Raw genomic sequence first — 18,569 nt, 5'->3', positions numbered from 1 at the left:
CTTCTCTTCTATCTGAGAATCTGCTCAACTGTGACATCCTTTTCACTCATCTTGTCATCACCTTGATATGACAATCTGCTGACAACTTCTACGTCTTTACTATTTTAAATAATTTTTTTTTTAGTTTGCCGTTTATTATATACTTGTTTATTCTTTTATATTCATACTATTAATTTCCGTTCCTTGTTAACCATCACAGACAATAGGTTTTGTCTTCAACTTCGCTGTTGAGGTTTACTTCATCCTAAGGCAGCTTAACAATAGATAATAATATGCGTGGTCAAGAACGAATAAAATTAACAAGAATTTTAGAAAGAAGATTTTTTGAATAATGTTATAGAAGACTATTGATTGTAGTCATAACAACAAGATTTTTTAGTAAAATACTTTGTGATGTACTCAAAAATCTTTAGCAGATGACGAGTTTGCATTCTTTGATAAAAATACCCAGCCAATTTAGTTTGCGTCGTATTTCTTTGGTACTCGATGTATTCAAAAGGGATAGCAGGTGCATGAAACATGTCAGTCATTAGGTTTCGGGAGTTCACACCTGCCTCAACTTCAAACCAGTTAAAATTGTCTTTCATAGGTTATTGTACAATGTTAATTACTTTTAAGATTACAGTAATTTTTTAGTTTTTCTTTAATTATTTTTATAAATAAATTATTCAATTATTTCTGCTTACAAAATTTTTTATTTTTGACAAAAAAATAAAATTATTAATCTTTACAGCATAAGCTTAACCAAAATTTAAATTCCTTTAACAATGATTAATATCAGTCGTTTTATATTTTTTATTTAACTATCTACCGGTTATTTTTTTCTCATTTCAACCTATAGCTGTTAAGTCTCTCTTCTCCTTTAAATAATAGTATTTACATATTTTTGTCATACCCCAAATATTCAAAGAAGTAAATAGCTGCAGAAAAATTAAAAAAAAAAAAAACCCAACAAATTTCCATAATTCTCGACATCCTTTGCTTCGCAGCTGTAGACTTCAATACATATTTATTTCACATATTATTTATGCAAGCAACTAAAACGCAAGAATTGCATAATAATAACAATTGCATAATTTTCTGCAGTTTATAATAATTTTAAAATAAATTTATTGATTATTGATCTGATGTGAACGGATAATTTGTGTGTTATAATTTAGGAGTAAATAATTTAAAATCCCAAAGATAGAATAGAAAAGCCGCGTAGTAGAAAGAAAGATGAGTACAAAGTGAAGTAGTTGTGATGGTAATGCTGATGTCGATGCTGTCGATGGCGAGGCGAGTGTATATTGTAACGAATTGTTTGAACGTGTCACTGGCAACTGACGGAAAACTGAGGGCGCACTTGTGAAAAGGTAAAAAAAGCCTTTTATCTCGACTAGGATTACGATTCACGTCAATGGTCTAACATGAGAGCCCGCGTGGGAGGGTTCAAATAAGCTCATTGCGCTATTCTCTACGTTAAATGAACAAGAATCTCGTTTGGTGTCATTATATATACTTATGAACATGCGCGTGGTTGCGTTTGATGGCAATGAACTACTTGCTGCTTAATAGCATTAGTGAAAAAATTGCTCGAACAAGTTAAAAATTACCTGTATTCTCAATTTCGACACATTCGCTCTGTATTTCAATTACTTTTGTACCATTCTTATAATTACCAACATGACTACTCACAATAAAATAATTAATTTTGCTAACGGTTGTCCTCTTGAATTTTTTTCTTCTAAATTAAATTTAATCAATCGACTTTTAGTTGTTAGCTAGTCTCAAATTGAAAGAGTTCTGTTTTATTTTGTCTTTCGTTTTTTAATACAGTTTAATCACTCTGTAAATGTTTAATTGATTTTTAATGAAATTTTCAACTAAACCACAGTAAGACAGATTTTTTTTCATCTTGACGTATTTTTGAAACGACTATTAATTCAAATGAAATAAAAATTTTTTAGCTTCCTATAAACAATATGTTGATTACTTAATTTGATTAAAATTCACTCTGTATTGAAATAAAATTTATTTATACCAACAATTTAATTAAATCGTAAAAATTTAATAATCACAACCGACAAAAATACCATGAATACTAATTGACACTTGATACTTTTTCAATAACAAAATAACTTCGATCCTGCAGCGTTAAATCCCTAAAAAATTTCATCCACGAAAGCTAACAACAAAAAGATGAAATGAGTTTACTATCGATGTTCACAAGAGATGTAAAAAAAATCTAAAAAAAAATAAGCTGGCTAAATTTTTCGGTGTATTAGAGAGGCTTGGGCTATTTTGCAAGCGAAATCCCCTGATGGAAACGAGTGATTCGTTTAAGCTTGGGCCGTAACGAGCTGAAGAGAATATGTGTTTTGTATTTTCACTATTCAAATATCTATCCTCTCCTCGCTCACTAACCTCGAACTCCGCACTTCTCACTGTTCGTCCCTTGCTCCCTACATATATGTGGACGTAAATATTGTATCCATGTGGTATCGCACGAGCTGCATATCGACAGAGTGATATAGCCAGGGACTTTCGGATTTGGCTCTCACATTTAGAAGTAATTCAACCAACATTGTTCGGTCAGTACGAGTGTGGCTACGGTGGCAGCGCAACGTGTACCGTTTGGTCGCGGTCTGTAACCGCTGCACGGAGTTTCATTTTGGTTTCAGCTGCTACTGCTCCAGCTCGAGTTCCTGCTGTACTGCCGCTGCTGTGACGTTATCCCCGCGGGTTTGCATACCGAATTCGCATCGGATAAGCGGCTTACGAATTTCATTTGATCGTATCTAAAATGAATCGCTGAACGAGTTGGCTTGAGAAAGCCAATACGCCATTGTTGACTGGTATGATAAACAATCTTTATGATCGTTCGAAGATCAATACTTAAAAGAGCATTATCATGACGACTATTATTATTTATGTGAATAAATTTTATTCAGAGTTTAACTCGTTTCTTCAAGCTTTGATCTCCATTTGTTTCAATTACTAAATGAAAATTCTACAGGTAAACCATTTGTAAAATATTTACTTCATTAATATTTAATGGATAAATATGAATTGACTTTTCCATTAATTATTCGTCAAAAGCAATAATTGAGGTTTACTTTTTGATGATTCAAAGTGATGGTATTATTAAAAAAATTATATCAATGTCCGCTTAGTTAATGAAGTCGGTAAAATAAACATCGAGTTCAGAGTTATAAATTTCAATAATAAATGGAGTTGATTTATTAATCATATTAATATTTTATTTTAATACGAATTTAAACTGACGTAATAATCCTTTCTATTATTGATGAGAATTGTATTACATGTCAAATGTACTTTTTGTTTTGTTTATTGATTTATATTAATATGTAGGTTTGTCTAAATAATTAATTTGGTTCAAATTTACAGTACAATAACGTAAAAGACAAGTAATTAATTTTTTTGATTGAAATTGGTTATAAAGTGATTTAAAAAAATGTTTTTTGTGAAGGCAAATTTTCATTTAAGATAAATGTAACTCTTTTTGTTTTTTTATTAATAAAACAATAGATATTGTGATTTCGTTTGTTGATTATTCTGTAAGAGTGGATAATTGTAACTGTAATATAAACAAAAAATATAAAAAAGGGAAACGTTGCAATTTAAGTTGTTTGAAGTGAATGTTTAATTAATCGAAATCTATTTTGTTTAAAAAATTGGATGGCCCTGATTGTAATTGAGTCACCAATTCATTATTTTGAATATTTGTTTCGCAAAAACAATCTTTTTTTGTGATCAATAAAGACATTTATCCTTTTTTTTTTTTTTTTTTTTATAAGAATTAACAGGATAAAAATTTTAAGAGTTAAAAAAAAAAGAAGTCTAAAGAATTAAATAGTAAAAGGCACAATGAAAAAGTGAAAGAGTATTTACAAAGAAGAGAAGTGATAGTGGCTGGTTTTTTGCATGGAATATTGTATCACAAAACAAAAAACATATCAAAGAGATCTTTCACAGACCTCCCAGGAGTACCATGAGATCGCGTCTTAGCTATTCTAGCTCCAAAATGCTCGGGATTATAATTGCGTACAAAATATGGAAAAGAAGACCAGACTGAGCTATTCATATTTTTTAATCTCAATTTCTTCGCATTGTTTTCTCGTGCCTCCATTTTCTCGACATTCCTTTTTCTGGTCCCTCCTTTTTTTCTTACGAATTTTTTCTCATACTATACATTACTTCAAAAACACGATTTCGTGCCACACGATTCGCCGACGGTGTTTACGTACACACTCGAATCGAGTATTTCGCATCAACAGAGGAGAAAATAAATATGTGGTTTCGAGGGATCACGTAAATAAAGAGAGAAAAGATGACACCGACACACGTTTTTTCATATTTTTTCGCTTGAAAATTACTTCTGGGAGCAACTGTTAATTCTTTCACTTTTCTCTCTACAAAACATATATATTACTCCTCTATACAACCATTCATACTTATACACCTTCTTATGCCCTTTATATCTCCAATACACCGTAGACTATAATTTTTTATTGCTACTTAAACTGATGGCGTGAGAATTTTTTGTCCATACCCTCACTATTATTTTATCATCCGCAATTAATTTTCCTCTTTTTATTTGACATTTGCAAAGCTGAATTACAATCTTTCAAACCATAGAATTAGATAATATATACTTTTTATGTTTGATTTTATTGCACGTACTTACAAAAACACATTATTTTATTACCATTATTATTTTATTTCACTTTTTTCTTATAATAAAATATAATAGAATTTTTATCATCAACTTTACTACTTTCTCTTTAAAAAATTCTTTCATTTTGTTATCAGTATATTTTTATACTTTTCCTCATCATATATAATTTTTTATTTTATTTATTTATTTTTTTCTTCAAAATAACAAAAACATTTTTGTGACTTAAAAGATTTGAATTAAGTCATGCAAGTGAAACGTAATACAACATAAAATATAGTTTCAGTTTTTTTTTTACTAAAGAGCTTACTTCTACACAATTTTTACGTATTTTTAAAATGTACTAAAAATAAAAATAAAAATTTCAATTTTTTCCGCGTCAAAAAGCGCAATTTTTCGCATCTCGCTCCACAAAAAGCATTTTTTTCTTTTTGTTTTCATTACTCGCTTGGCTATTTCCACAGAGAAATAACTAAATACACAAACACAGACCATTATTCTAAAGATTAATTCACTATTTTTCTCAATTTACATATTATTTTTCATTTTTTATTTTAATTCTCTTCTATTTAAAACTAAAACTTTAGTTATCTCAACTGACTGCTATTTCGTTGGTCCTGGGCTCTGACTGCTCGAGTATAGTTAAAGAATCGCAAGCAGACGTTAATTATGGCCCAGCATGTCATCCAGCAGCGACGATGCTTGTAGAATGTTACCCCGGAGACAAGAGTCAAATAAAATAAATAAATATATATTGGGATAAAAAATACCATAAAGCTCTAATTACTTTTATAATTAAATACAAACTAGAAGTAGCTGGTATGCAATACGCACACCAAATACTTTCTCTGTAATATAACTAGACGAAGATTTTTAATTTAATGGGCGTCTCGTTTACACAAGAGACAAAAGACAAAGAGTTACACTGTCATCAGGGTGTAACTGTAGCAGTACTAGTGGCAGCAAACTCAAATACTTTCATGTATGTATAATACTTCCGAGCGAGAATACAACTCAAAGGTAAACTCGGTGTAAACAAAATACATACCAGCGTTGGCCCACGACCGCAAGCCTGTGACTTATGATCAGTCCAAGCCACGCTGTCCTGCATTGTTGGTTCTCGTGCTATGTGCACTCTAGTGAATTAAAAGATTTATATATACAATAATCAAAGCAACTGAGTCATAAACATAATAATAAATGTCGTAGTTACAATTTTTTATGTTAAAAAAATTCACAAGTTATTTGACGGATAAATTATTGGATTTTTTTTAATAAATACTAGATTCGATTATTGATATCTAGCGTTTGTACTTGAGATGAATCGGCATCAATGAGGACCGCTTGGGGGCAAAACCCTACTAGTGAGCAGGAAACATCATCTGCGCCATCTATGTGTGAGTGTAATACCCAGCTCGACGTTGTTGAGCTGATAGAGCAGAATAAGATCGGATTGCCGAAGGCGATGCAGCATTCGGACGTACAGTAAATCACCAGTTACTATGTATGTTATACATTTATACCTACATTCACACATGCATGTATGCGTATACATATATTTTCTCATCACGGAATCATTTCGGTATGTCTCGGAATAGTATAAAAAAATAGCAGAAAAAGTATTTGCACCATGAGGAGCCGAAGGTATAAAAGCATGAGTTTCAATGCAACTCTATATACATGAAAACTCCAACAGAGTTTTCATGTGGATTTTCTACATTGAACGTTTTAATTTGAAGCTGCCTCACTTGCCTCCGGAAATATATAAATTCCAGAGAAAAATTCTCGCGCACGAGATACGCGGTATGTGGTTTTCACTTGTGCCGCAGATGTTCATATAGAAAGGGCTTTTTTCTATGTGGATTTTTCTTATCGGTTTGATATTAAAAAGTATATGTATATATCTGCATATATTGCTTGTACGGGGAAAAAGAGTTTGGAAAATCCAAAAATGCACGACTCATAATGCTCATTTAATTATGAAATATTATTAAAATCAACAATGTGACATACATAACGAGAAAAGAGCTTGGCCAAAATTAGATTTTAAATACAATTTGGACCGATTCGGACCGGTAGATAGAACAGTTTTCCTATTTTTTTTTTCGATATATATTAATAATATATAAACACACACCTAAAGGGGTGAGATCAAATACTGGTAACATTTCAGAGGTAACAAGAGTTAAATATAAGATTTCATGTTTGAATGCTGTTAGTTCGATGTTAGTTTCACGGAAATTTAAACTCAAATTGTAAATGAATTTCGTGAAACGTAGATGAGTGAAACGTACTACCAAAGAGCGGGCTTCAAGAGAACATATATATATATAAGCTTATAGGTTGTACGTGATTGGATTTCAAGTCAATTGGCTTCGACTGCGCTGATTGTATTTCGGGCTGCCCAATCACTAGTTCAGTTCTAAAGATTTTTACGGGATTCATATATAGGCGAATATGATTCATGGTTGACTTTTGATATTTCAATGTACAATTTGATTTCGCAGTAAAATTGTTTGCCCGAAACCTTTAGAATGGTCTGCACTGATGCTTGATTGATCAAATCCTTCATTTCCATTTGTTATTAATATACAATCAGGATTCGGTAATGAGTGAATTAGTAAGCATTACAGCTTTGGTCTGTAAAGATCAATGAGGCTGGTGAGGGCTTACGTAACCAACATTATAGTTAGTTCAAAATTCTAAAGCTTACGAAGCATTGTTCAATTTATTTAATATTCAAGAATAATTGGCAACTTAGAGCTGTTTATCTATAAAGTTTAGTAAATCATTAATAACCAATCAACTTACACCATGTGATTTAATCCATAATTTTTTTAAATCACTTTTCAAAAACTTCAGATTTTAATTAATCATAACTTATAAAATAAGTTTCTTAATTTTTTCTAATTCATACGAGATTTTGATTTAATAAATTTTTAATAAAATATTAATCCATTTTTTGAAATAAAATTATAAAAAGTTTTTGAAAAACAATTTGAGATTTTAAATAAACAAATATATTGACGGTTTTATCATATTTTTATCTATTTAATAAAACAAAAAAATATTGGCAAGGAGTTTTATCAGCTCGATTCTTCGTATTTCACTTCCGTTTGAACTCTCGTTGATCTTTGGCATTGCGTCTTTCACAATGAAATACTTTTTCTTAAAAACTTTTACCCACGTTTGAAACATATCTCGAAAAAAATAAAAGTAAAAAAATTGTATTGTACATTGACTTTTATTTATTTCATTTTTGTCTTCTGTCTTTCCACCACTTTGCTTTTTATTTAAAACAAAAAAACATCTCTTTGTTTTTAAAAAAAACCTCCAGTTGAACGTAACTTTTGATCATTTCTTGCGCAACTCGTTCGTGTTATTTTTATTTTATATTTGAAAGCTTAGCGACATTTATCTATTTCACTAGTCCAAAGACTCGTGTAAACTTTTATGTAGTCAACATTTTTTTCGCCATGCCTGTCACTCGTTTCTTAAACTGAATTTTATTTTTATTTTCATCCTCATTTGTTATATTTTATTTTACTTCGCTAAAACTTTTTTATTTGCCTTTGTTAAATATAAACTCTCGACAACTAGAACTGTAGACTTTAACCGTCAAACTTTTTTAGATTTTTTATTACTCATTAGCAGAATAAGCATCGGTTGCTTTAAATTTAAACTTTTTTATGGGAAAATAAATAACCAACTTTCAAATAACGTTAGTACACGATAACATATTTGTTTACAACTAATTTAGTTTCCCGAGAATAAATTGTCAATTAAGTCACGGTTTTAATTGACGATAAATAATCACGTGTATGCACTTTTGTTGAAAACAAATAAATAACAGGCAAATATCGATTTAAAAGTGAATAAAAAAAAAAAAACTAAACAAAAAATGACTCAGCCAACTGTTTTAATTCCAATCCAAGAACAATTTCCTACGGGCTGAGATATATAATTTTGATTTCTTGTTTTATTTCTCTACCTAACGCAATTAAACTATCATCCATTTATCATCTGCACCCATTTTTCTCATACTCGAACTGAACCGTGAAAAAAGTTATCTCGCAAATTTACCAACAATATTTCTTCTCTATTTTTTAACTTTAAATTCAATAAATCACGGTTTTTTATTAATTATAGAATTATCAACTACAATGATTGAGATTTTCAAGGCAAACATTTTTTAAATGCAACTTAAAAAAATCATAAATCAACGTCTTACCGAATATTTAAATTTTATGACAATCATGAAAGGTGTAAATAATATAATTATTTGAAATTATCTTGTTAGTTGAAATAATTTTTTGAAATAAAGTGCAGGCGGCACTAACCGCAAACAAAGGAAAAAAATCTATGGACAAAAAAAGGCACCATCTGGCGCGGGAGATTTAAATTGAAATTAGTGCATACAAAAAAAGTTGAATCTTGGAGAAAATTTGTTCGCAACAGTAGAAATCTTTTCACAATCCGATGGTATTTTCAGTGTATTCACCAGGTGCACAATCTTCGGTAATAGTAATTTTAGCATAATTTAAATACAAATTGAGGGTAAATTTACGAATATTTATGCTTCGAATTTTATTTTTCCTAATGAAGTATTGCTTTCTATTTAAATTTAAAACCCGATAATATAATTTACTCTTTAATATATTTCAATGGAAGTGAAATGATTCCTCTTCAACCCTGGATATATTTATTCAACTTTAATTGATCTATAAATATTAACGGAAAAATTGGATGCTCTTTATAATAATTAAATTTACAATGACATTTATTAACGGCACAAATATTCAATGGACGATATATTATTTCGAGTGCGCGTATATTTATTTTTAGTTACAATAATTCTGTATAAATAAAAGAAAAAAAGAATGTATTAATGAATGCAGCAAAGCTTTTTGGAATTGATTAACATAAAAATAATTATTCAACTTCACTAAAGCGCAATACTATATGTTCACTATTTATACTCTTTGCATTTAAATAAATTCAAATTGATGCGGAATATGTAACAAAGTTGTTAATATCAGTAAACGGAGTTATTTTAATCAAACTAAAAACTCCAAGTGAGTCAATAAACTTGGAATTAGTTGAGACTATTATCAAAAGTATAAAAAATATTGCTTGACGTATCAATATTAATAAAACTTGGCAAGACATTTAATATTTAAGGTAGACTGAGCAAAATAGACATCTTATGAGAATATCAGTAATAAATCTACAACTTTTTATTTCAGTCATCTTATACTGGATTAAGTTTTACTACAAGATAAACATTAATGTTAAACATTGTGGATTCGACAAAAACTATACCTCGACAATCATTTAAGGATGGAGGAAAAGATAATTAATTGGAGAGTGACTCTACTAATCAAATTTTTTTTTTAGGAAAACTTTTTGTGTCTAATTATAGGAGAATACTAACCAAAAATTTTAATTAAATATAAAAAAAAATCATTTTTACTAATTAAATTAAGCAATTAATCAATTTACTTTCATTACAAAGAAAAATATTTCAAAATTGTTCTTATCATCTAATATTTCATTAAAATCGGTGTCTAGATCATTTAACAACGCAATATATGACGATTAGTTGAACATATTATATTCTCATCTTCAGAATTTCAAAGTTGAGTTGCCCGAAGCATAGAATTATATGTTCAAGTAGTAAATTAGAGATATTTCGGAAACGCTCAACTTTCCTAACTTTCTCACAATACATATATACTCACATAACCACAATCATCTGCATTTACTGCGGATATATAAGCCTCACAACTATAAAAATCCGTTTGCGGTCTTCTTGGTGAAACTGACGATACTCAAAGGAGTAAGCAAAAGCTCTTTTTACATCGACCAGTTTCCTAAACATCATCAACAACGACAACCATCCCTTTTAGAAACTTCACCATAAGTGTATAAAAAAACCTTCGTCATAAAAAATAAAACAAAAAAAAACTACCATACATCAACGTCAATTAGCCCTTGACATTTAATAATATTTTTTACAGTTATTTCCTTCATATAGGGGAACATTTTTCATATTCACTATATTCTAGTTTCTATGAAGTTATCTTTTGTGAGTTCACAATCTTCTAGGATCAACGTCCTTCTTGACACGAAGACACGATCTTAGCAATTCTCAATAATGGAGAAACTGTGTTGGATATATGCCACCCGCTAGTTTACCACTACAAGTTGCGCCCTCAAGAAGCAACCAGCCTTTTTTCTCCTTTTGTTTGAGCCTTCTCATCGAGTGGATAAGTGAGAAAATGAGAATCCAAAAAGATAAAATAAATATTCTAAAGTACAGAGGGCTGAAAAAAATATCCTTTAAGCCGTTACTTTGAAGGCATCGTAAAAGTGGATTGAGGAAATCCACTTGCCGCAGTTTTTGTTGACAAACTTGCTCAAAAGCAGCAACCCGAAGTGCGAGATACTTTGATAGTTTTTCAAAAGTAAGTCAATAAAAATTAGATTAAATAAAAGGTATAAAAATATTATATTTATTAATCAGCGATTACAATCGCCTCCGGCTATTGATATTTCGATTGATGTGCGCCTTGAAATTTTTCTATTTTTAAGCTTTTTACTTAACCGAGACACCCGTTTGTAAAAGTCAGTGATATAATTTTACAGCTGCTTAACTGCTGTTTGTTTTTTTAAGCTCCGTTGGTTCAGTGAATTAATGCTCCACAGTATTCTTTTTTATAGGGCTATCTCTTTTGTTATGCAAAGTTCTTGCCTTACTTTTTTTTGACGGATTTTATTTTTGTTTTTCGCAATTGCTTAGAGGATTAAAGCGAGATAGACGCCTGTAAGTGCTGGAAATTCAGGTGAAGTAAAGCAATTTAAGGCAACGCGGGTTAAAAAGTTTGTTTCCGTAGAGAGAGAAGAATATTTCCGAAGAAGGGGAAAAGGTGAAAGCGAAAAAAAAAATAAGAAAACAAGAGCAAATATAAGTAAAAAAAAAAATAAAATAAAAACAGGTAGAGGGATGAAATGAAAAGTAGGTTGGGAACTTTCAATGGTGATGGCAAGAAGGTAGTTCAACGAGAGTTCTACTAAACCGGCAGACTTTTTTCGACAAGAGAAACCAATTTTCAAACCCAAAGTATCTAAACCGCACGTCTCCCTAATATTGCAACTGTTTCACTAAAGTAATTCGATTCTTCGTCTGTTGTGAAAGCACACTGTGTTTTACATTTAGCATATCCGTATAATTTTACGGCCTACAACTGTTTCTCCCAGAAATTACATTGTTTCTCGTACGTTAAAAAAAAAAACACCAGTTACTTGATCCGATATAAAAAAGTAAAATTTTCTGTTCCAAAATTTTAATTCTGATAAACAAAAAAAATTCTAATTCAAAAGATAAAATTTTTTGTGATTATAATCTTTAGAATTTATTAGCATAAATAATCACTCACATCTTGCGCGGATAAAATCCTTGTTGCAGGCTGGATGCTGATGCTATTTCGATGGGGTCTGTGATGAAGCGATTCTGCGGTATCATCACGAGAACAAACCCCGCGATACCAGGGTAAATCACTAGTTCCATTTCTTCTGAGTCTATATTTTCTCCATGCATGTCTGAAAAATAACATCGTGAAGAAAAATTAATTCATGTTGTGTAATTTTAATTTAAAAAAAATTTTTTTTTATCTATAAGTTATTAATATAGTGAGCAAGTCATTTTACCCGATAGGAAAAAATTAGTCAGCAGTAAAAAAGTATCGCAAGTCTCGTAAGTCTCGTTAACGTAAACGGATCGGTCATCAATGTCGAAAAGACTTTCTGGAAAGTGTTGCTATCAGCGTTATCACAATCAATCAAATGTAAAATTTATGGGATGCCAATGTATAGTAGGTGTTATACGAATCCTGTTGCAGTAAAACCAGTAGTAGCACAGCACAGCAGTCGATCTAGTGCAATAGTCGGCCGTTTGCTCTCTCACATTTCAACCGAGGGTGACCCGTTACAACCCTATGTATTTATATACACATTCAAATCCGTATAAGCATATAAATATACTGCATAGTGCGGTACTGAAGGAGAAAGCTACAGCAGAGTAGAGTATATTGCATATCCACACAGTTTGCCATTGAATTGCGCCATTAATCACTGTCAATGTTCTACTCGTGAGGATTTTGGAATGGGCGCCATCTTTCAATGGAGTTACGACTTCCCGTTGCCGATGCAGCTTTCGCTGACTTATGACAATGGTCGGCTGGATAATAAGAAAGTATTGATGGTGAACGAAAAGTGGAATAAAAAGTAGAGGAAACTCAAGTTGTAAAAGTTGTCGCTGTTCGATGAAGAACAAATAGAGGTAAAAGGGTTAAAAGAGGAGATTAGAGAGGCCAGAGGGCAGAGGGTGAAGGGTAGACTAAAGGTCGAACATGGCAAAAATGGCAGAGGCCGGAGATGAAGTGTAAGTGGTAAGATGGATTGAAATCGGTGGGATTCGGAGAAGATAATCTTCCTAGTAGGCGGATAAGTTTGAGGGAGGACACTAATCTTTTGATGGAGACAGAAAATACGAGCGCTACTACGACCTTACAGCTCTTGACTTTTCTCCGGATCACTCGACCAACTGACTAACCTACCAACGACCTATTTTCGGAGACAATGGGTAAAACATGGACTACATTATTATGATTTATCCATTACGTGCATCATTAAGTCATTTTTTAAGCTTTGATTTATGCAATTTAAAGTTTTTGCAGTAATTTTGAGTTTTTGTATTGTTAGTGAACGTTGAAACGAGACTTTTAATTTATTAATATTTAACAAGTTTGGAATATTTATGGTGTACTATTTTTAATAAAAAAATTTCAAAGTTTTTCAAATGTTCTGAAATTTCTCAACTCAATAATTTACCAATATCGATAAATATTTATCCAAGCTTAATTGAATTGAAGGTGTTCCAATTAATACCATACTTTTACAATTAAAAAGAAAAATAAACTCGTTATTATAGGTACCACAATTGATTAAAACACCGAAGATTTCTCGAACATCAAGGGTACTTGTGGAAAAAGTCTCCGGTTAAAAACTATTTAATTACGATGCAAGTTTTTTACCTAGCTGCTCTCAGGAAGTAATGAGAATACTTAGAATTTCTTCAATACCGACAATTGATCGAATGTGCCGTAATTATATATCGAGTATCTAAAAAAAATATTTATCTAGAATACATTGACTTTTCTGGCTTCCAGTAAATTTTTTTTTTTACAGGAAAATGTGATAGCAGTACTCGAAATTGTTGAACTTGTTATCCAAGTTAATTGATTAGCCCACAAAGTAAACTTGATGACTGAAGTACTGGATACTTAGAGCTTAAAAGTATTAAGCGAACGTCTATAAAGAAAAAAGGTTAAAACCATAAAATTGTTACTGAAGTAAAGTACAAAAGTTAACTTTGAAAAAGTTTCAGGAATCTAACGAGAGTTTATGGTGAAGATTTATCCTATTAAAGTGGTGACGCGGGAGATAAATTACAGTAATAAATAAAAATTTAGTTTATCGTATGAGGATTTAAATTTATCGTATGGAATGCACTATTCTACATATGTAGAATAATATGCGTCGAACGATTTATTATTTACACATAAAAATAAACGTATGAATATAAATGCAAGTTAATTTATGTTTTTATTTACCTTAATCCAAACGCTATTGCTAGGGCGATCATCAGCGGTAATAACGTGCAAATACACGCTAAAAATACTGTTTTCATGTCGGAAAAAGCCGCCAGTATACCTGAAAAAATACAAGAAAAAAAGTTATGAATTAAATATTTAAATTATTTAAATGTTTATGCTTATACTAAAAATATCATCACCACTTCTACTATTATTGTTATTTTTTTCAACAATTTCGAAGCATTTGAAACAAGACTATTTAATTACTTTCTAGCACAAGGTGTCGTTAACGAGTGTACTGAAGTGAACAAGCCCTAAATGTAGTTAAAGTCGGTGTACAAAGCTGCTTGAGCACTTTAAGTGGGAACAAGAGTATAGTATAGAGTTGCACGGTGTACAAAAGATTGACAAAAATGTTTCGGCACTTGTGAAACCCTTGAACTTTGCATTTGCAATGGTATGCACCATGATAGTAGTCGGAGTGACTTTTAAAGTAAAGGGATACATATACAAGCAGTGACCCGTAAAATACTTGCTTGCACAGCGAAAACTCAAGCGCGACCTCGGGGAATACGCGCGCGTAATATAGTATTATAGTAAATAATGTATGTATACATACACTGAAAAAAAAATTAACTTGAATCAAGAGTAAAATTGTTGAACCAAGAAAATAATTTTGAAGAAGCTCATTGTCTTGAATCAAGACAAAAAATTCTTAAATCAAGTAAAATTTACTTAAACCAAGTGAAATTTCTTAGTTTAAGAATTTTTTAACTCAAACCAAGAAGATGAAATTCTTTAAAATTATTTACTTGATTCAACTAAATTTTTTCTCTGTGTATAGAATATATAATGTAAAGAGTCATTCGCTTGGGAAACATGATGCCGGGAAAATGAGTGAAGAGGAAAACCGATCGAAATTTTCAGCAAGATGCTCGCTGAGTTTCAAGTTCGTAAAGGGTCAAAATTGGGAAAATTACTTGTCAACATTGTTCGAACGATACACTTATTATCGATTTTGAGTTTCAAAGTTCTCTTTGTTTTTAGTAAGTCTGAACGAAACCTTCAAGAAGCTGCTCAGGTGTAAGTATTTTTTTTCTTATATCAAGTGTTAATAAGAAGATATGAGATTTTATGTTGAAAAAAAAATTAATTTAATTATATTAAAGCAATTTTTGAAATAAATTTTAATAATAACAATGTAAAGTTGATTAACTTCTTTGAAACAATTTAATTTTGCAATCATTAGAGCATAATTTTATTTTTTGTTGTATACATGCTAGCATTTCAAGTGAAACTATTGAAATCTTGCACCAGTACAGGGTTTAAAGAGATTCTACTGTGATATTATTTTCCATGTAGAATAAAAATAATAAATATAAAAGTCAAATTGCAAAAAAAAAAAAAAAAAACAATTATTTTTGTCTAAATTATTATACAATTCATTACAAATATTGGATACCGAATAAATATGACGCTTTTGAGTCATGGAACGTCAACACATTTTTCATTTGAAAAATAAATTAAAAATAGTAAACCGCAATAATTGGCATTTATATATTAACAATCAATTAATAAAATTACTAGTGAGTAAAATTCCCTTGCATGTTGACATAATGTCACGTACACTTTAGCCTGCGGTAAAGCCCGTGTCAACTGTCAGTTTCAACTGTAAATGCTGTTTACCACCATGACTAGTTTATTTCGGTAATGTGAAATCATTTATACTAATTGAAGTAGCCATATAAAAATTTGCGCAGTACTAATGGTCGTTTCTCTTGTGTTATGATAATTAATAAATCAATTTATAACCCAAAGCTGTTAATTTGGCATTAATTAGTTTGATAGTACTCTGTTAATGTATTTGGAACTATTAACACTTGAAATTTTTTTTTGATAAGTAAATCAATTACATCATTTCATACAAGTACAATAAGTATATAAATAACTGAAAATTTTGAAGTGTTAATTTTTGTAAGGACTGAGAAAAGTAAATCAAAACAAAATTGAAGTTAAAGAAATAAAGTAACTGTTGAGAAAATCTCTCAAGAATTTTAAGAAAAGATTGTACGAGCCAAGAAGTCGAGATTACATTTTGCTGAACGAATTCTCCAACAACTGGTTGGATCGTCTCCGGTACCTCCTAACCCTTTTAAACTTGTCAAGTAGTTTTCTGACTGAAAAGAACGATCGTAACTATCGCAAAAGTTAGTTTTAGATTCGTAAATTTATAAAGTGCTTCTCTCAACTTATTTGCATATGTGTGCATGTAACGTAGATACGATAATGGAAATCGACTATCCAAATTTTTAAACTTATAAATGTATTTTTTAAACTCACAAAAATAAAAAGTATAAAAAAACAACATAATAGAAGAATTTATAAGTTTATTTGTTGAGAAACAATTTTTTTATTTATTAATTATAAATAAATGTTTTTTTAATATTTAATAAGTCTTTATTAAATCAGTTAATGTTAAAAAAATATTAATTAAAAATTATTAGACTTATCTAATACTAACAAATTCTTTTATTCGCATATACTACTTAAAAATAATGAAAAAAAAATTCTACTGCAGATATTAATCAATTACAATCGGTATAAATAAGCGATTGAATATTGTTAATGTTCTCATGTATCTAAATTGATAACTATGACGGTAGATTGTAATAGTCTGACGGCATATAGCTGGAGGGAACTAATAAATTAAAAGCCAATACAACGAAGTATACAAACGATCAATTTAGCCTAAGGATACTGCAACGATTGCGTATCCGTCCTATATATGATATACACCCACGTGCTATATTCCCTGGCATAACCGTGTATATCGGTTCAAATAATCTTCGAGAGTGGATGCACTCATTCTTATTCATGGAAATAATCCCAAACATCCTGGTCAGCAATCAACTACCGTACGGCATGTAAGATTTAACCGTACGGATGGAGATATTCTTGTTTATATTATGTATAATACGTCGAGAGATATTCCATCGAGTAAGCTACGGCTCAATCGTTCAGTTTAAGATAAATTGAACGTATAAGAAATGCTTCTAACCTTAAGCTATCTTCTGCACTTGTGGAAAATGTATGTTTTTCATTATCTTCGCTGGATGAAAATGAGATTTGAAGTAAATGAAGTAGATTTTGTCTGTTATAAAATTCCTGTTATATATATCGTATAATTTATTGCGCGTTAAAAAATTGATAGTTCCTAGTGTGAAGTAAATTCTTCAGTTTTTAAATTTATAACTCTTACGGTAGAAACGTCAGCATGCAAGTTAAATTTTTAATCGACAATAAAATAGTTATAGTTTTCACTACCTATACATTGATGAAATAATAAATTTGGTTCAAGAGAAAAATTCTTAAACTAAGAAATAGTTATTTCTTCAAATAAATGTTACGTAATTCAAGCTACAATTACGTAATTCAATGTTACATAATTCTGTGTAATTATTAAAGAACACACCAAAATGACTGTATACTCTCTAGAAATAATTTTACTTAAAAACTATTTATTTATTAAATAAACTACTGGATATGCTAAACATATAAAAGCTACTTCTAAATCATTTGTAAATTTCTCAATGACTAATTTAAACCGTCGACAAGAGACTAACGCAACTCATACTCCCTCGAGTATGCGACGTATGTACAAAATGGATCACCTCGGTTTTCCCACATGTATAAATGTTTAATATACCTATATAACAGTCATGTATGTACACTAACTGAGTCATAGCAATTTCACGGGTCCTCGTATACAAATCGAATGCATGTAATTTTCGTCTGTTAATATTACTAACGTATTGTTTATCCAACCATTTAGTTGTTGTGTCAAAGTATAATTGAGAAGAGCTTCAAGTTTAATCAAAGTACATATTTTCACTGTCGGCGAGGAAAGTAAAAAATAGGTGTTCAAACATCAGGAAAATACTTATGCACTTTTAGGAAAAATGTCTATTTTTTATTTTCCAAGCCGTAAATAGTTTTGTCATTAAATTAAATTATACTTGCGTCTCGTTCTCGATGATTATATAATTGATTACTTGTAGTACTGTCAAGTACGAGTCAACTACACAACTTTTAGCGTTTAAATTCAAAAAACTTTTCCCGCCTGCTAGCTCCGCTACGCGGCGCTCTACCATCATGGCGTCATATTGTTTTGTTGTGTCAACGACAACGGATGCGTAAAATAAAAATCACTGTTATTTATTTCTTTTAAAAAAAAA

At 30.5% G+C, this 18,569-nt stretch overlaps 1 protein-coding gene and 2 long non-coding RNA genes across 4 annotated transcripts in view; 2 read left to right on the top strand and 1 right to left on the bottom strand.

Moving 5' to 3' along the window:
* The window catches only part of LOC141529865 (uncharacterized), a 117,557-nt gene that overhangs the window by 53,784 nt on the left and 45,204 nt on the right, over positions 1-18,569 (bottom strand). Inside the window, exons 3-4 of one of the 2 annotated variants that reach the window (XM_074246590.1) lie at positions 14,353-14,452; positions 12,118-12,280 (exon numbers count right to left, since the gene is read on the bottom strand). In XM_074246590.1, the coding sequence (XP_074102691.1) occupies positions 12,118-12,280; positions 14,353-14,452 (263 nt within the window). Of the gene's footprint in view, positions 1-10,269; positions 12,281-14,352; positions 14,453-18,569 lie in introns of those variants that run through there. The other variant, XM_074246589.1, reaches the window with a different exon arrangement.
* The window catches only part of LOC141529869 (uncharacterized), a 91,230-nt gene that overhangs the window by 51,726 nt on the left and 20,935 nt on the right, over positions 1-18,569 (top strand). The gene's annotated exons all lie outside the window — the stretch shown is intronic.
* On the top strand, positions 12,140-14,306 carry LOC141529870 (uncharacterized). Its single transcript, XR_012479669.1, has 3 exons — positions 12,140-13,857; positions 13,928-14,065; positions 14,127-14,306. It is a non-coding gene; the product is annotated as an uncharacterized LOC141529870 (long non-coding RNA).

This window comes from Cotesia typhae, unplaced genomic scaffold (assembly GCF_013202065.1).
Source record: "Cotesia typhae breed Kobodo isofemale line unplaced genomic scaffold, CoteBio_Ctyphae contig_48, whole genome shotgun sequence".
NCBI lineage: Eukaryota > Metazoa > Arthropoda > Insecta > Hymenoptera > Braconidae > Cotesia > Cotesia typhae.
The sequence above is the reverse complement of the archived record's forward strand: the minus strand, read 5'-3'. Positions and strand labels throughout refer to the sequence as shown.